The sequence below is a fragment of the Lissotriton helveticus genome, chromosome 8, assembly GCF_964261635.1.
Source record: "Lissotriton helveticus chromosome 8, aLisHel1.1, whole genome shotgun sequence".
In the NCBI taxonomy this organism is placed as follows: domain Eukaryota; kingdom Metazoa; phylum Chordata; class Amphibia; order Caudata; family Salamandridae; genus Lissotriton; species Lissotriton helveticus.
The window spans coordinates 1670111210-1670134870 of NC_136069.1; the positions used below are offsets into that span (position 1 = coordinate 1670111210).

The window sequence follows — 23661 nt, forward strand, 5'->3', positions numbered from 1 at the left end:
ATTCCGAGTTCTCCCACAAGGCGACGGGGCCGCGTCCCAGCGCTGTCAGTTCGCTGGCCACCTGGCAGTGGGTGTCGTTAGGAGGTATCCGTCGCGCTGTGCGTGTAGTGCTGCGCCTGCTTCACAATGGCGTGTGCTGTTGCCCCAGGTGGAGTGTCTTTCCCGCTGCCACCCCTCCAGGCGTCCCCTCCAGCCGACCGCTGCACGACTTGGCCGCTGCCCGCTGCTTGGGTACTCACTCAGGGTCACTGTAGGCTCGCATCGCCGTTTGCGGTCCCTCCGGCCGTGCGTGTCACCGCGGCCGCCATTTTGTGGGCTGTGGAACGCATCCCCGTCGCCGGGCCGGCACCGCTTGCGGGAGCTTCCAGGGCTTCGTTTCGGGCAGCGCTGCGTCACCCCTGCAGTAGTGTGGGGTTGTGGCCGCTCACAGGTCGTTTTTAGGGGCTGCTAGCACCTGGTCGACTCGGTGCCTCGAGTCGCGATCGCCGCCATCTTGGATCGCCGGTCATCCTCACGCCGGTGATCTCCGTTTTCTCCCTATGTCTCCTCGCCACAGTGCTGCAGTGTCAGCGTTATATCACGCCCACCTTCCGATTGCCATAATTCTGTCTTTGGCGGGCAGTGGAGCAGTTTCGGGGGTTATGGGACCGCTTTTCCCTCACCCGTCCGGCGGAGCTGACTTACACGCCAGCCATTCCGCAGTGCGCCCTCTAGCGCCCCCCCATACAATTACACGGTTCATGCAACCAACACCGACCGAATTTGGCTTGTGTTTTGCAAGGCACACCGGTTCCTGCTATCATCCCCACGTTTACCTTATTAGGAAATGGTAGTTATTTACTGTTAAATAATGATGACTGCTGTGGGTTAATAAAAGGTGGCCTTGAGTTCGGCTCGTGAAACTTTCGTTCTTCGCATAGCCAACACCCGTACAGAGGTTCAGGCCCTTTTAAATACTGATTTGCCTTTACATTTCAGCGAGATGATTCGTACTATCTTTAACGCGTCCTCCACAAAGGGCCTGGCACATTTTTTTTTAAACTGTTAGCAGTGGTCTCGTGACTTCCTTTGAAAAGATTTTTGGAGTCGTCCCTGCTTTCTTTCATTCTATTTTTTCAACTTTGTTTGGTGGATTCCCAGTTTTACTTGCATTAGCAGCGGGCGCTCTAGTGGTTTTCTGTTTCTTTAAATATGGATGTCCTTCCTGTACAAGGCACCGCCCAGCAGCTTCTGACGCTGTTCCGCAACCGAATGCTTGAATATTATGGCACACTACCGTTAGCGATATTGAGCACGGCATATGGATTATCGTTTCGATTCTCCTACTTCACCTGTGTCCAGCCTGTGTTTCACTGCCTGACCTGTGATTTCGATTGGGCCATTGATTTGTGTCTCTGCGGACCGGTTTCTCCTGACGTCGATTTTAATCAGCTGATGAGTCCTATCATTACTCACGAGTTGGTTTGTCCTGGCGAAAGGATTATGGCCTTAGCAGTGATGCATGGACTAATTGGTCCCTGGAATATACTGGCGGCAGCACAGGATTTCTTGGAACTGAGCTTTCTTGAAAACCCACCGAGCTGTCCTCTGATGGTGATAGAGGCTCCGGTGCTGGGAGAACACGTATGTTCTTTTCCACTTTTAAATTGGATGGCTGAACTGTTTTCGGATGAAGACTGTGATTTCCTGTTGGAAGCTGTTGCTGCTTATTTTGCATACACAGTTATGTCCTAGACACTTCCTTATATTAACATGCTGAGTACTAGCATATCATTGACATTTATTGACTTATCTGTCACGTTTTTTTTTAATTCGCTTGCCTATTGGCTTGAGCCACTATAGACTTTTTGGCTGTTTTTTAGCATTACATTTTATTACAAATTTTGAAGATTCTTTTAATGTTTCGTTTGAAAACCATGCTCATATAATGTTGAAATCTGCTCTCATGAGATGGCACTTCTGTTATCTTATTTAGTCCGTTCTCGGATCATGGGTGGGTGTCATGTAGCTACTGTATATCTTTATATTGTGTTAAGTTAGCATAGGCTCACTAGAGGTTTAAACGCCATTTTTCCTTTTTGCAACTTCTGCACACGACACTTAATTGTTGATTTAGCTTTCAACCTAGTAGTTTGTTGTGGTTTACATGAGAACAATATGTTATTACTCTGATATCAGCTTTGCTTAATAAACTATGTCTGTACAGAGAGCGCTGAAGCTTCAGGACCAACACGATACAGATTTGTTATGAGGTCTGATCTTCACGGCTTCATAGACATAACATAAGTGCAGCTTCTGCCAACTTTGGGCTTGAGGCGGGTTTTATATTGCCTTGCTTGAGGCACACAAACACACTTGATGCTGTTCGCATGCAGAGAGAGCTGGTGTATGCTGATGTGATTCCTTCATGCTAGGACACTGAGGTATGGGCCTGCCCTAATTCAACCCAAAGAGACCTTCTTAGCAAATAATATAATATGTGTGTTAGGGAGGGTGAGATATAAGTGTTGTTAACCCTTATTCATTTACAGCATGTTAACATGCTGTCACCATTCGCTTTTTATGGACTAGTAACTATGCTGATAATTTTGCTACTGATAATATGTTTACTTGTATTATCTAAGATACTGCGCCTGAGAAGACGGCATTAGTAAATAAACATTTCAAATGCTCATGTGTTCTTCTTTACTCCATGTTCTGGTTTGTAATGATAGTATAACGAAAGAGTGCTCATGTGTTCCACGTATCCTGAGGTACTGTAAGTTCATGTTCTGGTTTGTCTAAACATTGGAAGTTTGTTATGACCAATGAGACACTGTAGCTAGCTCGGTAAGGGGTTTGTTGGGTACTTAGCTGAGTTTTGGGTCACCCTAATTCGCCGAGGTCCCAATCCTCTGTGCACAGTTCTGTGTGAGAACAGAAACCCTGCGACAGACCCTGCTCTCAGCTAATGCACTGCACCCTGTGCTCCTCTGCTGCACTGCACCCTGTGCTCCCCTGCTGCACAGCACCCTGTGCTCCCCTGCTGCACTGCATCCTGTACTCCCCTGCTGCACAGCACCCTGTGCTCCCCTGCTGCACAGCACCCTGTGCTCCCCTGCTGCACAGCACCCTGTGCTTCCCTGCTGCACTGCACCCTGTGCTCCTCTGCACCCTTTGCTCTCCTGCTGCTCCTCGTTTTGTACTACTTGCTGCACAGGACCCTGCTCTCAGCTAATGCACTGCACCCTGTGGTCCTCTGCTGCACTACACCCTGTGCTCCCCTGCTGCACAGCACCCTGTGCTCCCCTGCTGCACTGCATCCTGTGCTCCCCTGCTGCACTGCATCCTGTGCTCCCCTGCTGCACAGCACCCTGCGCTCCCCTGCTGCACAGCACCCTGTGCTCCCCTGCTGCACAGCACCCTGTGCTCCCCTGCTGCACAGCACCCTGTGCTTCCCTGCTGCACTGCACCCTGTGCTCCTCTGCACCCTTTGCTCTCCTGCTGCTCCTCGTTTTGTACTACTTGCTGCACAGGACCCTGCTCTCAGCTAATGCACTGCACCCTGTGCTCCTCTGCTGCACTGCACCCTGTGCTCCCCTGCTGCACAGCACCCTGTGCTACCCTACTGCACTGCATCCTGTGCTCCTCTGCTACACTGCACCCTGTGCTCCCTTGCTGCACAGCACCCTGTGCTCCCCTGCTGCACAGCACCCTGTGCTTCCCTGCTGCACTGCACCCTGTGCTCCTCTGCTACACTGCACCCTGTGCTTCCCTGCTGCACTGCACCCTGTGCTTCCCTGCTGCACTGCACCCTGTGCTTCCCTGCTGCACAGCACCCTGTGCTCCTCTGCTACACTGCACCCTGTGCTTCCCTGCTGCACTGCACCCTGTGCTTCCCTACTGCACTGCACCCTGTGCTTCCCTGCTGCACTGTGCTCCCCTGCTGCACTACACCCTGTGCTCCCCTGCTGCACAGCACCCTGTGCTCCCCTGCTGCACTGCATCCTGTGCTCCCCTGCTGCACTGCATCATGTGCTCCCCTGCTGCACAGCACCCTGCACTCCCCTGCTGCACAGCACCCTGTGCTCCCCTGCTGCACAGCACCCTGTGCTCCCCTGCTACACAGCACCCTGTGCTCCCCTGCTACACAGCACCCTGTGCTCCCCTGCTGCACAGCACCCTGTGCTTCCCTGCTGCACAGCACCCTGTGCTCCCTTGCTGCACTGCACTCTGAGCTTCCCTGCTGCACTGCACCCTGTGCTTCCCTGCTGCACAGCACCCTGTGCTCCCCTGCTGCACTACACCCTGTGCTCCCCTGCTGCACAGCACCCTGTGCTTCCCTGCTGCACTGCATCCTGTGCTTCCCTGCTGCACTGCACCCTGTGCTTCCCTGCTGCACTGCACCCTGTGCTTCCCTGCTGCACAGCACCCTGTGCTCCCCTGCTGCACTACACCCTGTGCTCCCCTGCTGCACAGCGCCCTGTGCTCCCCTGCTGTATTGCATCCTGTGCTCCCCTGCTGCACTGCATCCTGTGCTCCCCTGCTGCACAGCACCCTGCGCTCCCCTGCTGCACAGCACCCTGTGCTCCCCTGCTGCACAGCACCCTGCGCTCCCCTGCTGCACTGCACCCTGTGCTCCTCTGCACCCTTTGCTCTCCTGCTGCTCCTCGTTTTGTACTACTTGCTGCACAGGACCCTGCTCTCAGCTAATGCACTGCACCCTGTGCTCCTCTGCTGCACTGCACCCTGTGCTTCCCTGCTGCACTGCACCCTGTGCTTCCCTGCTGCACTGTGCTTCCCTGCTGCACAGCACCCTGTGCTCCCCTGCTGCACTACACCCTGTGCTCCCCTGCTGCACAGCACCCTGTGCTCCCCTGCTGCACTGCATCCTATGCTCCCCTGCTGCACTGCATCCTGTGCTCCCCTGCTGCACAGCACCCTGCGCTCCCCTGCTGCACAGCACCCTGTGCTCCCCTGCTGCACAGCACCCTGTGCTCCCCTGCTGCACAGCACCCTGTGCTTCCCTGCTGCACAGCACCCTGTGCTCCCTTGCTGCACTGCACTCTGTCCTTCCCTGCTGCACTGCACCCTGTGCTTCCCTGCTGCACTGCACCCTGTGCTTCCCTGCTGCACAGCACCCTGTGCTCCCCTGCTGCACAGCACCCTGTGCTCCCCTGCTGCACTGCATCCTGTGCTCCCCTGCTGCACTGCATCCTGTGCTCCCCTGCTGCACAGCACCCCGCGCTCCCCTGCTGCACAGCACCCTGTGCTCCCCTGCTGCACAGCACCCTGTGCTCCCCTGCTGCACAGCACTCTGTGCTTCCCTGCTGCACTGCACCCTGTGCTCCTCTGCACCCTTTGCTCTCCTGCTGCTCCTCGTTTTGTACTACTTGCTGCACAGGACCCTGCTCTCAGCTAATGCACTGCACCCTGTGCTCCTCTGCTGCACTGCACCCTGTGCTCCCCTGCTGCACAGCACCCTGTGCTTCCCTGCTGCACTGCACCCTGTGCTTCCCTGCTGCACAGCACCCTGTGCTCCTCTGCACCCTTTGCTCTCCTGCTGCTCCTCGTTTTGTACTACTTGCTGCACAGGACCCTGCTCTCAGCTAATGCACTGCACCCTGTGCTCCTCTGCTGCACTGCACCCTGTGCTCCCCTGCTGCACAGCACCCTGTGCTTCCCTGCTGCACTGCACCCTGTGCTTCCCTGCTGCACAGCACCCTGTGCTCCTCTGCACCCTTTGCTCTCCTGCTGCTCCTCATTTTGTACTACTTGCTGCACAGGACCCTGCTCTCAGCTAATGCACTGCACCCTGTGCTCCTCTGCTGCACTGCACCCTGTGCTCCCCTGCTGCACAGCACCCTGTGCTTCCCTGCTGCACTGCACCCTGTGCTTCCCTGCTGCACAGCACCCTGTGCTCCTCTGCACCATTTGCTCTCCTGCTGCTCCTCGTTTTGTACTACTTGCTGCACAGGACCCTGCTCTCAGGTAATGCACTGCACCCTGTGCTCCTCTGCTGCACTGCACCCTGTGCTCCCCTGCTGCACAGCACCCTGTGCTTCCCTGCTGCACTGCACCCTGTGCTTCCCTGCTGCACAGCACCCTGTGCTCCTCTGCACCCTTTGCTCTCCTGCTGCTCCTCGTTTTGTACTACTTGCTGCACAGGACCCTGCTCTCAGCTAATGCACTGCACCCTGTGCTCCTCTGCTGCACTGCACCCTGTGCTCCCCTGCTGCACAACATCCTGTGCTTCCCTGCTGCACAGCACCCTGTCCTCCCTTGCTGCACTGCACTCTGAGCTTCCCTGCTGCACTGCACCCTGTGCTTCCCTGCTGCACAGCACCCTGTGCTCCCCTGCTGCACTACACCCTGTGCTCCCCTGCTGCACAGCACCCTGTGCTTCCCTGCTGCACTGCACCCTGTGCTTCCCTGCTGCACTTCACCCTGTGCTTCCCTGCTGCACTGCACCCTGTGCTTCCCTGCTGCACTGCACCCTGTGCTTCCCTGCTGCACAGCACCCTGTGCTCCCCTGCTGCACTACACCCTGTGCTCCCCTGCTGCACAGCACCCTGTGCTCCCCTGCTGCATTGCATCCTGTGCTCCCCTGCTGCACTGCATCCTGTGCTCCCCTGCTGCACAGCACCCTGCGCTCCCCTGCTGCACAGCACCCTGTGCTCCCCTGCTGCACAGCACCCTGTGCTCCCCTGCTGCACAGCACCCTGTGCTCCCCTGCTGTACAGCACCCTGTGCTTCCCTGCTGCACTGCACCCTGTGCTCCTCTGCACCCTTTGCTCTCCTGCTGCTCCTCGTTTTGTACTACTTGCTGCACAGGACCCTGCTCTCAGCTAATGCACTGCACCCTGTGCTCCTCTGCTGCACTGCACCCTGTGCTTCCCTGCTGCACTGCACCCTGTGCTTCCCTGCTGCACTGCACCCTGTGCTTCCCTGCTGCACAGCACCCTGTGCTCCCCTGCTGCACAGCACCCTGTGCTCCCCTGCTGCACAGCACCCTGTGCTTCCCTGCTGCACTGCACCCTGTGCTCCTCTGCTACACTGCACCCTGTGCTTCCCTGCCGCACTGCACCCTGTGCTTCCCTGCTGCACTGCACCCTGTGCTTCCCTGCTGCACTGTGCTTCCCTGCTGCACAGCACCCTGTGCTCCCCTGTAGCACTGCATCCTGTGCTCCCCTGCTGCACTGCATCCTGTGCTCCCCTGCTGCACAGCACCCTGCGCTCCCCTGCTGCACAGCACCCTGTGCTCCCCTGCTGCACAGCACCCTGTGCTCCCCTGCTGCACAGCACCCTGTGCTTCCCTGCTGCACAGCACCCTGTGCTCCCTTGCTGCACTGCACTCTGTCCTTCCCTGCTGCACTGCACCCTGTGCTTCCCTGCTGCACTGCACCCTGTGCCTCCCTGCTGCACAGCACCCTGTGCTCCCCTGCTGCACAGCACCCTGTGCTCCCCTGCTGCACTGCATCCTGTGCTCCCCTGCTGTACTGCATCCTGTGCTCCCCTGCTGCACAGCACCCTGCGCTCCCCTGCTGCACAGCACCCTGTGCTCCCCTGCTACACAGCACCCTGTGCTCCCCTGCTGCACAGCACCCTGTGCTTCCCTGCTGCACTGCACCCTGTGCTCCTCTGCACCCTTTGCTCTCCTGCTGCTCCTCGTTTTGTACTACTTGCTGCACAGGACCCTGCTCTCAGCTAATGCACTGCACCCTGTGCTCCTCTGCTGCACTGCACCCTGTGCTCCCCTGCTGCACAGCACCCTGTGCTTCCCTGCTGCACTGCACCCTGTGCTTCCCTGCTGCACAGCACCCTGTGCTCCTCTGCACCCTTTGCTCTCCTGCTGCTCCTCGTTTTGTACTACTTGCTGCACAGGACCCTGCTCTCAGCTAATGCACTGCAACCTGTGCTCCTCTGCTGCACTGCACCCTGTGCTCCCCTGCTGCACAGCACCCTGTGCTTCCCTGCTGCACTGCACCCTGTGCTTCCCTGCTGCACAGCACCCTGTGCTCCTCTGCACCCTTTGCTCTCCTGCTGCTCCTCGTTTTGTACTACTTGCTGCACAGGACCCTGCTCTCAGCTAATGCACTGCACCCTGTGCTCCTCTGCTGCACTGCACCCTGTGCTCCCCTGCTGCACAGCACCCTGTGCTTCCCTGCTGCACTGCACCCTGTGCTTCCCTGCTGCACAGCACCCTGTGCTCCTCTGCACCCTTTGCTCTCCTGCTGCTCCTCGTTTTGTACTACTTGCTGCACAGGACCCTGCTCTCAGCTAATGCACTGCACCCTGTGCTCCTCTGCTGCACTGCACCCTGTGCTCCCCTGCTGCACAGCACCCTGTGCTTCCCTGCTGCACTGCACCCTGTGCTTCCCTGCTGCACAGCACCCTGTGCTCCTCTGCACCCTTTGCTCTCCTGCTGCTCCTCGTTTTGTACTACTTGCTGCACAGGACCCTGCTCTCAGCTAATGCACTGCACCCTGTGCTCCTCTGCTGCACTGCACCCTGTGCTCCCCTGCTGCACTGCACCCTGTGCTTCCCTGCTGCACTGCACCCTGTGCTTCCCTGCTGCACAGCACCCTGTGCTCCTCTGCACCCTTTGCTCTCCTGCTGCTCCTCGTTTTGTACTACTTGCTGCACAGGACCCTGCTCTCAGCTAATGCACTGCACCCTGTGCTCCTCTGCTGCACTGCACCCTGTGCTCCCCTGCTGCACAGCACCCTGTGCTTCCCTGCTGCACTGCACCCTGTGCTTCCTTGCTGCACAGCACCCTGTGCTCCTCTGCACCCTTTGCTCTCCTGCTGCTCCTCGTTTTGTACTACTTGCTGCACAGGACCCTGCTCTCAGCTAATGCACTGCACCCTGTGCTCCTCTGCTGCACTGCACCCTGTGCTCCCCTGCTGCACTGCACCCTGTGCTCCTCTGCACCCTTTGCTCTCCTGCTGCTCCTCGTTTTGTACTACTTGCTGCACAGGACCCTGCTCTCAGCTAATGCACTGCACCCTGTGCTCCTCTGCTGCACTGCACCCTGTGCTCCCCTGCTGCACAGCACCCTGTGCTTCCCTGCTGCACTGCACCCTGTGCTTCCCTGCTGCACAGCACCCTGTGCTCCTCTGCACCCTTTGCTCTCCTGCTGCTCCTCGTTTTGTACTACTTGCTGCACAGGACCCTGCTCTCAGCTAATGCACTGCACCCTGTGCTCCTCTGCTGCACTGCACCCTGTGCTCCCCTGCTGCACAGCACCCTGTGCTCCCCTGCTGCACAGCACCCTGTGCTCCCCTGCTGCACTGCACCCTGTGCTTCCCTGCTGCACAGCACCCTGTGCTCCTCTGCACCCTTTGCTCTCCTGCTGCTCCTCGTTTTGTACTACTTGCTGCACAGGACCCTGCTCTCAGCTAATGCACAGCACCCTGTGCTCCTCTGCACCCTTTGCTCTCCTGCTGCTCCTCGTTTTGTACTACTTGCTGCACAGGACCCTGCTCTCAGCTAATGCACTGCACCCTGCGGCCCACGCACTGATGGCAGGACCGGGAGGTGCTGTTCGTAGTAATAGGCTTCAGGGTAGAGTAAGTGTTGAAACCGTGTGTAGATTTGAGTGTGTGTAGGTTGCAGTGGTTCACTTCCTAAAAGCCGCACTTTTCTTCCTTTCAGACTGTTCACAGCTCCTTGACCAACAACACGCCATGTGTGGTCGTGGAGGGCTCAGGACGTGTTGCCGACGTCATAGCTCAGGTGGCTGACATGAACCCCACACATATCACCATGGCCGTGATCCGGGAGAAGCTTCGCACATTGTTTTTTGAAAACTTCAGCGAAAAAGAGATTATCGAGTGGACTAAGAAGGTGAGACCCCCCCTTCTTAATGAAGGAATTAATGTATTTATTCATAATCTTATAAAGAGCAACAGCTACACACAAAGGGTTTCTCTGCGCTAATCAGGAAGGTAAGGTGACAGAGCACTGTTTATAAGCAGGTCTTCGGCTTTTTTTGAAATGCAAGAAGTGAGGTGCACTTTCTCAGAGACTCGGGAAGAGCGTTCCACAGTCTGGGGCCGGAAGCTGTGAAAGAACGGCACCCATACAGGCCAGTCTGAACCTTTACACTGTACATTGATCTTAGCATATGTGTGGGCTCAAGGATAGAATGCGGACCCTGAGCTGCGTTAGCCCTGTACAGATAGCACGGGGCTTTAAGTCGGATGTCCTAAGTGATCGCGAGCCTGTGGTGCTGGTGGGGGCAGCCGAAGCAGAAGGCTGGCTGCTGAGTCCTGGACAAGCTGTAGTCGTAGAATCAGAGCCTTATCAATGCCTACATACAACACATCGCCGCAGTCTAGCACTGATAGAATAAGAGCTTCAATCAGACTTCTTTGAGCGGGCAAAGGGTGCATCCAGATAATCTTTCTCACCCCCTGGAGCCCCTGAAACAGAAGGAGGTGAGCATGGCAGACTGTCGTCCAGCATAAAGCCCAGGGGTTTGTCTTCAGAGGAAGGATTAGGGAGGACCCCAAAGAAGCTGGCCAATGTTGTGGGTTCTTACCCAGGACTAGGACCTCCGTCTTATCTCCGTTGAGCTGAGGGGGTTATTATTCATCCATAAGGAGATTTGGCTCAAGCCCTGGTAAAGAACGGAGGATCCAGGGTCCTGTGCAGGTGACATAGAAAAGATGACCTGAGTGTCATCTGCATACGATTACAGGGTAAGGCCACACCTCTCCACTACAGATATTAAACAACATGGGGCGTAGCACCGATCCCTGAGGTACGCCCGAGGTGAGAATCTTAGATGCCGACCTCTCATTAGCTGAGAAAACTTGGACGGTTCGATCTTTAAGAAATTATGTGAGCCAATTCAGTGCTGTGTTAGTGCTGTGTTGTCAAGGACCAACATCCTCAGTCTTCCAACTAAAATAGGGTGACACATTGTCAAAGGCTGCACTGAGGTCGAGTAAAATAAGTGCGACTGTTTACTTCTCATCTAGACGTCTTCTAAGGTGTTCAGTGATGCCTAGGAGGGCGGATTCAGTGATGTGGCCTGCCCTAAAGCCCGACTATGAAAAGTGTAAACAATTTTGGGCCTTAACAACTGAAGTAAGCCATGAATTAACAAGTTTCTCCAAACTTTTGTCAAAATAAGAAACAAAGATATCAGACGGAGGTTTGACGGAATGGGTCGGGTCAAGATTGTTTCTATTTTTTAGGTCTCACCTGGCTTCTGCAGCGCGCATGTGCTGCTCTCGCCATGCGAGGGCCTTTTGGAATCAATACACTTTTCTGAAATAACTTTAAGCCCCGCCCTTGTTTTCAATTGGCTTGCGTCATTGTATATGTTAAACGCTGGCACGTGATTGAAAAGCGTGCTTTGGGGTTAATGGCTTGTCCACTTTTAGGACGGCCCATGTGGACAGGCCAACGCCATCTTTGTTTGGCGTGACGTAGGAGGGTGTGCTGGTAGCGGAAACGCTGGCTCCTCATTGAGGATTCTACCAGCTCCTCCCTCCCCTTCCCCCCATTCAAAAGCAAACTCCCCAGAGTTGCGCTCTTCATTTTTCAGGGGAAACTTAGCCGCGCCATGCTGAAAAGCTTCATTGCTCCGATTGTGGTGCTCACTGCATTTTCATACATTTCGTACATAACTTAATGCTTGGCAGGGCACGGTGATGTTATTACAGGGACCTTGATGTTATTGTGTGATCACTTGAGCAGGGCGCTTCAGGAGGAACAAATGTATCAGCCGGGAGCGTCCACCATTATGTTTCGCATTCTTAGCGTGAACTCGCTGTTTTTTCGTGAATAGATTTGTGAAGAAGCAGCTTGCTTGAAATAATGTCACCCTGATCCATACACTGTGGGTGCTTGCTTTACACTGCTTCCTCTGTTGCCTTCTTCGATATTTGCCTTGCTTGTGGGTTTGGATAGATGGCATTTACCATCTGCTTCTATGTCCCAGCTAAAATGCGTCTTAATTAAGATTGGTTAGTCATGGGAAGTAATTACTATATCTCGCTAAAGCATTGCTTAGAGTGCACTTCAAAAACAGAAAAAAATATATGCTAATAAAGTCCTACAACAAATACAGTCCATTAACAAATCAATATTCCATAACTCCGCAAAAGTGCTTGTGGCCGTGCTAAATTATGTAATTTTTAATGCATTTGCATTTGTTGTGTGTGTGTGTGCATGTGAGTGTGTGCATCTGAGCTGACTGACCCGCTCTTCGGCAAGGCCCAGTTGTGCAGATTGAAAGAAGAAAACTCCCCAAATCCCCTTTGTTGGCCTCGCTGCCAACCCCGGTCCGCCCCTTCTGCAGTCTTTGCGGCTGTCTGCGGCCACCGCAGGGGGCCATTTCAAAGAAGCGGCCCTTTAGTGCCATTTGGGCACCAGCTCACCACTCTCTATAGTTGGGCTCCTGTAGGAGTCTGCACCATATGGGCATCACATCCTGTGCGCCGAGGGGAGGGTATATATGTCTCCCCCGCCCCTCCTGACGTCCTCTGTTGCACTAGCCATGCTGTGTTTGCTATGGCTCCTTGTCCCCCACTGGATACGATGTCCAAGCTCACTGGGGTCGTCCTCAGTCGCGGTCGTTGAAGTAGGCGGTGAGTGTGTGATGGGAGAGGGTCCGCGAGGGGCCTGTGCTTGGGCGGATTGAAGCTGCATTGGTTCTCTGGTTCGTTCAGTGCTGGAGTTGGGGCCGAACTGGTGGCTGCGGCTGCCGGAGTGGTACCTGTTTTCACGCTTGTGAGTGGGCAAGAGAGCTACCAGTTGGGGGCCCGACTGGTTTGCTGGTGGCCTGGGTTGCCTGCAAAGGGTCAGCTGATGCATGGTTTGCCGTGGTTGCTTGTCCTGATGGGGGGGGGGGTATAGGCTAGGCGGCCGACAGGTTGCTGTATTGTAATATGGTGTCCGCATTGCTTTGCAGACACGCTGTCCTTGCGGCACTGCGTCGCACCCTTGGGTGTAGGCAGCCCTGGCTTTTTAGGTGTTTTAATAGGCGAGTCCGGGACCTGTTGGGGCAATTTCTTTAGCCTGCTGGATGATTGCGACACGCTCAGGCGGTGAGACTGGGCTGATCTGGTGCGTTGAGCTGCTAACCGGGTGGAAAGCTGTCCTCTATTAAAATGTACTATGATCGGCAACTGGGGACGAGACAGCGAGAGAAAGTTAAGGTCAGGGGTTAAGTTAACTTTCATTGCTTAGCAATAGATGTTCTTGCTATCAGACAGATTGTCCCATCCTCTGGTATGTTAAACCAACCTGCAGCAGCAGCACATGCAGAAGCGGCTTGCGGGGGATGCACTGCTCACATAAGCTGGTTCTCTTTGTGCTGAAGGTGAGAGGCATGGGAAAAGGGGGGCATCCGGGGGCGCATTACAAACATGGAGGGTCCTTTACACGCGCTGGTGGCTATGTCACGGCAGTCTGGCTCGAATTGGACTAGAATTGTTAATCCCCCCCATTCCCACACCTTGAATGGGTGCTGAGGCCTGCTTCCCCTCAGATGCGGCCCGAGCGCTGGGCTTCCAGGATTCATCTCCAATTTTGAGGTTCTTGTGTGGAACCTGTGCAAGGTTTGCCTTATCTAATGTGGCAGCACCAATATAACCGATCCCCTTACTGTTCTGTAGTTTCCCTGTCTGGCAGCCAATATGCGCTTTAGTGTGTAAAACTCTACTCCAATATCTAAAATTTTCGGTCTCTGCAAGCTCGTATTTCTTCTGGAGGTCTGTGAAAGTGGCTAGTCTCCCTGAGTTCCATACGTCCCCCACCATTGAAATGCCAATCAGTTCCCAATTATCAAACCTGAGGCAGGCCCTCAGATGACCCAATAATTCGGGCTCCCAGAGTGGTGTAGCGCATTGTATTCTAAGGTGCTAACCCATTTGTTTATTGACCCTATGCCAAGTTTAAATTGTGCGCGCAGTTGGTCCAGTGAGGTTTAATTTTCGGGGGTTTGTGTATAGTGCTGTATTATATCCGCCATGCCCCATGAGCCACCAGTCCGTGCGAAAGTTAGGATCCTCATAATTCCCATGTGCCCATCGGTTAATCGCGACTAATTGAGATGCTTGATAGTATAACTTGATATCAGGTAGTGCGATGCACCCCTCATACCATCCCACCGATAGCTTTTTTATGGCAATCCGAGGTGCCCAGCCGTCCCATAGCAGAGCACGCACTCATTGTCGATGTTGGTGAAGTAGGAGTTAAGGATTTTATCGGGGGTGTTCTGCAACACGTAAAGAAAGCGCGACAGAGCCAGCATTTTAAAAAGGGCCACGTGTCCCAACAGAGTCTGGAGTAGAGAACACCAGTGTTTGACATCGGCGCGGAAGCATCTCAGAATGTCCTGCAAAATTGCTTCATAGTATTGGGCTGGGTCGGTCGTGATATATATACCCAAATAACAAAAGCCCCCCGATGTAACAGGGATCTCCTTGGATTACGCGGTGGTGGCCCCCACAGTATGAATAGCTGAGATTTAGACCAATTAATTGTATACCCTGAGTGAGTGCCAAATATTTGACAAATGTGGAGGATACGGTGAACGGTAGATGATGGTGAGGCCATGTATAACAGAATGTAGTCCGCGTTCAAAGAGATGCGGTCTTCGTGATCCTCTGTCCATTTAAGTCCACAGATCAGGGGGTCTCCCCTCATCCAGACCGCTAGTGGCTCCAGCACCAAGGTAAATATTAGGGGCGATAAGGGACAGCCTTGCCAGGTTCCCCAACCCAGTTGGAACTGCCTAGAGGTATGTTGATTCACCACAACCTGGGCAATCGGGCAGGCATATATAGTTGGACCCACTTCATGAATTTGAGTCCCAATCCTATCCTTTTCAGGACTGCAAACAGGAAATCCCGTTCAATGGAATTAAATGCGATCCTGGCATCTAGGGACAGTAGGGCTGCATCCTCCCTTATCGTATGGTGTCTGCCCAGCACCCTGTTTAATCGTCATAATTTCAGAGCGGTATTCCGTCTAGGCATAAAGCCTGATTGGTCTGTGTGTATCAGACCAGTGATATGGGGAATGACTAGTAGTTTTGCTAGTATTTTTGCTTCTACCATAAGAAGGGAAATAGGCCTGTATGCCTTACAATCATCAGGTGGCTTATCCTGTTTGTGGATAACCACAATTGAGGCCAATCTGATAAGCTTATGGCAGCTTCCTTTCTACAAAACTTTCGAGGTACATTTGGCGCAAGTAGGGGCACAGATTGGAGGCCATTGGTTTGAAGAATTCAATCGGGAACCCATTAGGTCCCATAGCCTTGACTGATCGGATGTCGCGAATCGCCAGTTCGATTTCCTCCTCCGTAGGTTCTTCCTCGAGGGAGTCTCTATCTTCAGGGGACAAACCGGGGACTTTGATAGTCGAGAGCAGGTCCCCAGCCACTAGCAGCGTGATTGTCCCAGTCTATGTATACACTGATTCGAAATAGGTTGCAAATGTGTCCGCTCTCCGCTGGGTATCAGTATTTTCCTCACCGTTTGGCCCGAGAAATTGATGCACCCATCTTGATACCTGCTCTTTTTTTTCAAGCCAAGCAAGGAGCTTGCCTGTTCTCTCCGCATGTTTGTATATTTTAGGACAGGTTGATTTGTATTTCGCCTTGTCCGCCTCCGTATGGAGTTATTTGTAGTCTAGTCTCACGACCGCCAGTGACTGTTGCGCATAATGTTCGGGGGTTTGTGCTTGTGTCATTTCTCTCTGTAGGATATCTGCCTCTAGTTGCACTATGCATTTTGTTAGTTCTTGTGGTCCACTATCAGAGCGAGAGCTCTCCCCTTCACCACCGCACCGACCTCGCCCCACAGGAGTTTGGGCTGAGGTGACCAAGTGTCAGGGTGCCTGGAACATCCACAGGAGCCGACGATGTACCCAAGGCCCCTCCGCCTCAGACACCAGCCGAATGTTTATAATTCCAGGTAATGCCCGAAACGGGGGGGGAAAGGGGAAGTGGAGAGACAAAAAAAGAGACGGCCTCAATGGAATTGGATGACAATCCCTCTGTCGTGGGTTGGGGCGTCTTCTTGACTGTACCTGAAGGAAACAATATTTTATAGAACACACTTTCCTGAATATAACTTAGACTGAAAACTTTATATTTTAAGACCACAATTACCCCTAGTGCTTTAGGCCTTTGCTTCTCTCTTGTATTTTAATGGCTGTATTAATTCCCTCTGGCTACTTCAATGCTGCAAGGAGAAAACAGATTCACATGAAATTTTACCCTCCTAGATAACAGTGTGTGAACTTCTAAACTCTCTTAAAATTGCTACCACCCATTACCTGATTGTAGCGTGAAGGGGCTTATAGGTTCAACTGCGCTTCTGCGGATTTCTTGACTGGCAATTTAAAATAAGAACCCCAGACTGAGGTGAATACCAAGTTCTGAATGTCCCAGTTTTCTTTGTCTTCAAAATACTATTTCAAGAAAATGTTGCTGAAAGTTTCAACTAAAGTTCTCTTGGATAATTCCACTTAAATGAAGAAATAAACAAACAAGCCTGACTGAATTCTGCTTCTCCTCAAGTCGGCTGAAGAGGCATCCCTCGTTGCGCATGCGGTACTTGGTTGCTTCGGAAACGCTGTGACTATTTTCGGAAGGTCTGTGGCAAGATTCTCGAACTTTTGATTTCGATTCCGGCACGGAGCTCAAGGCTGACGTGCTCTGTCCGCCGGAACACAGTTGAAGTGTGCAGTTCGAATTACGAACACACACCTCGTTTGCTTTGATGCTCACGCGCTGAGCAGACACTAGACTGCTGACCTGTAATGGCTGCGTCCGTTCTGCTCCGCCATGTTGGGTTTCCTGCTGAGTTCTGTATAACCCTCAAACACTGGTTGCACATCAGGGTGGATAGCCGGTGCCTTTTCTTCCACCCTAAGGAGGTGAACCCCTTGCGTCGGGGTCGATGTTTCCTTTTCTGAACTCTAACCAAAGAAATCCTGACACCAAGCCAACGTTTTCTTTATAATATTGTACAGTATCTTTAATTAATGCCGCTTTGATGTGTGGTATCTTGAGCGTCCAGGGATTTACGGTCAGGGTCGTGCATCGAGGTTGGAAGCCAACTGTTATCCTGATAAGAATGGGAGAATGGTCTTGTAGCAGATCGCAAATATGTCTCCCGCGGGTATGGCAAAGCCCGTCACTGTGACGCATAGCTGCCAAGGTTTCAGATTGCCATGTGTGACATTTTAAAAATTTGAGTGAAATTATGAGTGACATTTCAACGACTATGAGTGACACTTTCTCGCGAGCAAAAATCATGGAATTAAGACGAGGGAAACTTAGAAATATCAGAAATTGCAGCCAATTGAGCAACAAGAAACTCCAAGAACTTCTTGAAACTGTTTTAGAGCACCAGCAATGGAAGGAGACTAATCCTATTGCTCCCTCCTGTAACCGGACTATACTGTAAACGAATGCATAACCATGAAATTACACAAGTTAAGTTTTTCAGTAGCAGTACTTTATTAAAGTTCTGTGTACATATGTACATATGCTGACATGCACAGTTTTTTTTAATAAACGCATGTCACGGGAGGCTTTTCTCTTGAAACATACTGGTTGCTACCTCCTACATTTTGTTTGCTTTAGACACTTGAACAAGTGCCACCATTGCCTACGTAACGTTTGTTCTTGAGTTTGAGTGTCTGCCATTTATTGTAATGTGGAAAAGTAAATTTTGCCATGTTCTGTGTCCCTACGCCTCATCCATCATATGTTATGTGTGCATGACCAATATGCATATGTTGTTCCCCATGTCCGATTAATGACGCAATTACAGTTGTGTCCACCTCTGGTATGTCATTTTCCAGTCCTCGTGAATACTACGAATATTAGGCCTAGGTAAAGTAATGTTGCCACGTTTCTCAGTATGTACGTTATTCCATAATAAAGTCCCCGTTTCCAGACCTCAAAAGGGCCCGGACATCAGATTCAGCTCCTGTCTCCTGAAAGCCTCGCTGAGGAGCGATACAGCCCCCACCTGTATCCTCGACCCTTCACTTACTTCCTGCTTCGCAGAGCCCGGTGCAGCTTGGCTCTGCCTCTGAGTCTGCCAAAAGTATGTTATAGTTCCAGCTATCAGTTCAGTCCTCCTTCTCTGCATTCCTAAGTTACTGAACTGCATCAATAGTTTCCGTCATTGTCTAGCCTTCTCGTCTCCATGTTAGAGAAATACTGTATTTAATGGTCATTTAGTATTCTTCATCACGCACTACATGTAGAATAATGCATGGTCCAGCCTTAGAATCAAGTTAGCCTTTCCCTTCATGACTTCTAGTTTATATCAACATGTTCCCTAAACATCAGATACCAGATAGGGTTTAGGTACATGTCGCTCCGACCCTCCAGACTCTAGTCTCTGCTCCTAGCACAGAGTTCATAGCCCCCAGCTTCTCCTAGTAACACGCCATTGCCAATTTTCGCGCACCATTAGGTTAGAGGTCCCGGCTCCTTAGGTAGCCCCCTCCAATGTTTCCGCCCCATTCATGACATATTCTGTTACGTTTGCATCACATGTCTATGTATACTCCCAGTTACACCTACTTTTACTGTTATCTCTCGCGACTGCTACACGTCACGCCTTCTGCTCCACCCCCTGCTACGCCTACTGCAATGTAATGCTATGTGTTCGCGCTATGTATATAAGTTGATGTATTATTATTAAAAGTTAGCGCGCTCATCCCAGATCAAGCCCCGGCAGCTGCTGGGCCCCAGTTGTCCTGCTGGGCCCTGTCACTCTGTTCCTATGCAGGTTGTCCTGATCCTGTCCTTATGCTGTAATAAACCTGCAGAAACTCCTACTACCTCGAATCTTGACTCTTATTTTATTGAGCTATCTGTTATTCATTCACTCATTCAAAAATAGATCCGGTATTATTTATTTATATACCACATAATGGCGCCCGAATAGGGACTTGCCCTTTCCCCACGCGTCGGTGAAGCCACGCCGACCCCCTGACCCTCTGCAGCCGTGACGGAACCATACCGGCCACGTGCAGATATTTCTGCTTCAAGTATCCCTCAGGCCCACGGAGGAGACGGAGGAGGCGGTCCAGCATCCAAACGAGACGGTGGAGGAACGCGGCGAGTCCCGACCAGAGCCCAAGCCGAGAGTCCAAGGTCCGAGGTATCCGGAGGCCCACCCGTAACCGAAGTCCGAAGTCCGTCGTCGTAGCAGTCCAGTCCCGTCCGAGGCTTTCCGTTCCGTGCTGCCCGGTGAGTACCATTGCTGGGGTAGTATCTAGACAGGACCAATCTAAATTGACTCCTGGTCCGTGGGTTGGTGGTGCCCAGACTCACAAACGAAGTGTTCACCTAGGTGGATATGGGTCTTGATGCGTCCCTTTATGGGACCGGTATGTTCCGTACTGTTACAGCAGTGCATCCAGTAATTCTAGTCTGTTCCGTTCTCGAGAAAATTCTTGTATTTCTGTTCTCAGTATTTTCAGGTAATATTCTGTTCGAACTGTTATGTTATGATATTGTTTAATGTATTTCCAATGTCGTGGTATGCCTGAATTGTTTTCCCAATTGTTATTGTTCTTCGTGTATTGTATTGTGTTCCGATTCAAGTTTACAATGCCGCTCTTTTCAAGATTACGACAGTTAAAAACTAGAAAGGGTCTGTTAGAGGAAGCGGTTCCCGTCCCACCTAGGGACAGTCCAGGTCATTTTATGTATCAGAAACATGGCATAAGCGCCATACTGTATCTAGATTTATGGGTAGAGTATACCAAACAGTTAGAAGAAAAGTATAGATGGCCCGTATCGGGTACATGGGATGCCGAATGTATCATGCGAGTAGAAGAAGCATTATGGAAAAAGAAAGCCAGACAGTCACAGAAAGATGCCATCGAGTTATGGCGTAAAGAAGCTCATAAAAGAACCGAAAAGGAAGTCAGAAAGTCAGAGTTAAGTAGAGAATCCCAAGAACGAGCCCAAGAAAGAGAATTAATCGAGATAGGTGAACAAGTCAAAGCCGAACAGTCAGACAGACAGAGGCATGCCCTTATTAAAGGTATGTATCCTCTTCTCGCCGAGGGCTTGCCAAAAGCGACCCCAGAGGCATCTAGTAATTTCCCGCCACCATTAGTTCCGACCAAGCTACGTCACAAACCGACCGCAGCTGATATTTTTATTTCGTCCTATCTGGACGACACAGTCCCCGAATATGCAAATCCTGTTCGCGCTCCGCCAGTCCCTGCAAATCAGGCACTTCCCGCTCCTCCAGACACCGGAGTACCTGTTACGGTACCCCCGGTCCAGCCTACAGTTCCATTTCCCACTCTGCCAGGGCGTAGAGCCTCAGTAGACGACTCCAGTCTAGGGGCCGCAGGAGGAGCTACTCCTCAAACCCCACCGCCACACAAACGTTTATCAGCACTCGAATTACATGCTCAAGCATCACAGCGTACTCCTAAAAGTAATAAGTCTGTCACAGAAATCAGACAAGCCCTTAACGAATGTGTCTATGATCCGGTCCCAGGCGAGTATAATATGGTTTTATATTCCTTACGTGTAAGGAGGGTGACCGAGTATCTAGTCACCTTACCGAATATGAAAGAAGATCTAGACAGAATATATCGTTTCATCCGTACAGGGGATGATCCAGAAAGTATTGGCGAGATTATGTCTCAAAGGAAAGCCGAGATCCAGCTCATGATATTAAAGTTCCTGATCAATTGTCTAATAAGAGAACAAGATTACCCGTCTAAAGATCCCGCCGAAATGAGAATCCTGACAAGGTGGAGTGATAATATAGCCGAGGGTAAGCACAAGACCGTCGGTGCTATGGAGAGTATGTACAAGAAAATTCGTAAAGAAATAATAAGGTTACACGAACAGCGTAAAGCAGCACAAGTAAGCGAGAAAGAAAGTATCTCTGATCCTGAAGAGGAAGACGAGAATTCCGACAGAATAGCGTATGTAGGAAAATCCAGATTTCCAGATCGCCATTTACGCCTAGAACACAAGTCTATTTTCCATCATCCAGCACCAGAACAAGGTTCTCTAGAACAAGTATTTCAAGCTACCGATCACATTCTGAAATCACGAATCGGTTATAGCGAATTAAGTACTATGCATGAACAAGAACTAGCCCGATCAGCAGTCCGATGGATTACTGATTCTACCACTTTTCCAGACGAAATAGTGGCACAAATGTTTCTGAAACTACCCCCAGCCGAGCAACGACTGGTGGGTATGTATATGATCCAGTACCTCATTACTCTGTATGAGGGTCAGCACTCTGATCCAGGCCCGTTACACGATGTCCTGAACGAGTTACTCCAGTATAGATGGAGAGGTCTAGGTAGCGATTTAATTAGTGTCATTCTAGAACAGCGCCACAAATATGGAACGTTCCTGAACCCGCATTTTGTTCATGTCTCACCCCCAGAAAATAAGCCATTCTACATAGACAGACAGAATCCGTTACGAGAAGTCCACCCTGTCAGAGGGACGGGTGGCGAAATGCAACGAGTGTTTGTATACACTCCGATTTCAAAGATGGAACTTCTTGAAATGAAGAAATTAATTCCCTGTCATGACAAAGATCCAGCAGGGTTCCATAGAGAATTAAAAGACATGCTCCGTATGGGAGAATACACTTACCCAGATATCATTAAAATGTTAAAAGTCCTGCTGCCCGCAGGGGTGTATGAAAAGTTAAAGGAAAAAGAATGGGAGGTGGGAGAGAAAAAGATCGATTGGACAGCTCTAGAAGCTGAAGACAAGGCACGAGTACCAGGTACCGGTCTTGGAGATAAATGTAAAGAATTACCAGAATTATTGATTCAAGTTTTACCCAGATTATTGACAACGAGAAAGGAAGACTGGGATGCAATCTCAGCCTGTAAACAGAAACAAGATGAAGATATTAGTGATTTTTATTCTAGATTTGAGAAATGTTTCAGTATCAACAGTGGTCTCAAGACAAGTAGTGAGTCGTACCCTCACCTATTCGTTACCAAATTAGTCGAGAATTCAAGTCCACAAATTAAAAATCGAGTTTTGAAAGTCGAAAGCACCTGGCAAGCAAATACTCCGTCCCAGATGCTCCAGATGCTCCAGTATCACCAGAATAGAATCAGAGAAGAGCAAGAGCACGAAAGAAAACGTATGAAAGACACGAAAATGAAAGTGCTAGTTGCACAATCTGTTCCTCAAGACAGTCAGAAGAGGGGTCCGAATCAAGCCAGTCATCCTGCAGCTCCCGTTAAAGGGAACTGCAATTATTGTAAACAGCCAGGTCATTTTATAAATGAGTGTGCAGTTCTGAAACACAACATAGCTACTGGTAAGACTAAAGAAAGACCACGTCCGCCTAGACAAGAACAAGTTTCACAGATTCCTCAGTCACAGAATGCACAACAGACAGTTACCGCACCGCAGCCTATTGCTGCAACACAGCATGTTACACAGCAGATGTACCAGTATGCACAGTCTGAGTATCCAGAGTACCAGCCATATTCATGAAACAGCCTAGAGAGGGAGGTAGGCTTGCCTCTCATCGAGATACCTGTAGATCAAGAAGGTCCCTATGTTCACAGTCAAGTATTAGGGAAAGACAGAAAGTTTTTGATTGATACAGGGGCAAGTAGGACCACAATTAGTCATGCCGAAGTTCCAGGGGCTCCGCTCTCAGGCTCAAGAAATGTTTCCCTTGGATTTTCAGGAAAGCCAATAGTTAACGAGATATCAAAGCCAGTTACTCTAGAAGTAGGTCCATTGTCCCGCACTACTGATCTGTTACTTACTAAGTCATGTCCAGAAAATCTGTTAGGCATTAAGACACTGAAAGAGTTAGGTGCAGTTATTTGCTGTTCCCCAGAGGGAATACGTCTGTTTCTACGTGACTTTAAGGGTCACTATGTATTACGAGATTTTGATTCCAGATTGTCTAATGTTCCGCAGCATTTATGGGCGCAAGGTCCAACTGATGTAGGTTACATGCAAATCACACCTTATCGTGTGACTCTCAAGCCAGGTGTAGTGTTACCCCGAATCAGACAGTACAGATTGCCACCCGAGGCTGTAGCAGCCTTATCCAAAATTATTGACGAGCTCATGGCTCAAGGAGTAGTTGTAGAAACTGACTCCAATGTATGCAATTCTCCGATCATTCCAGTCATGAAACGTACTGATCCAAATGCACCCCCAGTATATCGATTAGTGATTGATTTACGAGAGCTTAATAAATGTATTATTCCTCAGTACCCAGTTGTCCCGGATATCTCTTCCCTGTTAACTGCTATTGATTCCAAAGCCATGTTCTTCACTGTCATAGACCTCAAGAATGCATTTTTTAGTGTTCCTATTCATCCAGACAGCCAGTTTCTTTTCGGATTTTGTTTAAATGGAAGGAGCTATATGTTCACACGCGCTCCTCAAGGTTTCACAGAAAGCCCTAGTATTTACAGTCAAGCACTTAAGAGACAACTAGACAACATTCACATGCCAACTGACACTGCCCTGCTCCAGTATGTCGATGATCTCCTGATCACAGCCCGTTCTGAACGTGCTTGCGAGCGAGCATCACTTACAGTCCTGTATTTTCTAGCTGAGATGGGGCACAAGGTGTCACCTTCGAAGCTTCAATTCTGTGTCCAGCAAGTGGTATACTTAGGACACTTGCTGTCCAAGAGGGGTAG

The 23661-nt window shown here is 51.2% G+C and overlaps 1 protein-coding gene across 7 annotated transcripts in view; it reads left to right on the plus strand.

Annotated features, from left to right (window-relative positions):
* LOC144773616 (transient receptor potential cation channel subfamily M member 2-like) overlaps positions 1-23661 on the plus strand; it is a 4189411-nt gene that overhangs the window by 831717 nt on the left and 3334033 nt on the right. For all 7 annotated transcript variants that reach the window (XR_013600029.1, XR_013600030.1, XM_078658762.1 and 4 more), the window contains exon 9: positions 9637-9828. Coding sequence is in view for 5 of the 7 variants with exons in the window: in XM_078658762.1 (XP_078514888.1) it covers positions 9637-9828 (192 nt within the window). In the remaining 2 variants the exon portion in view is untranslated. The remainder of the gene's footprint in view (positions 1-9636; positions 9829-23661) is intronic.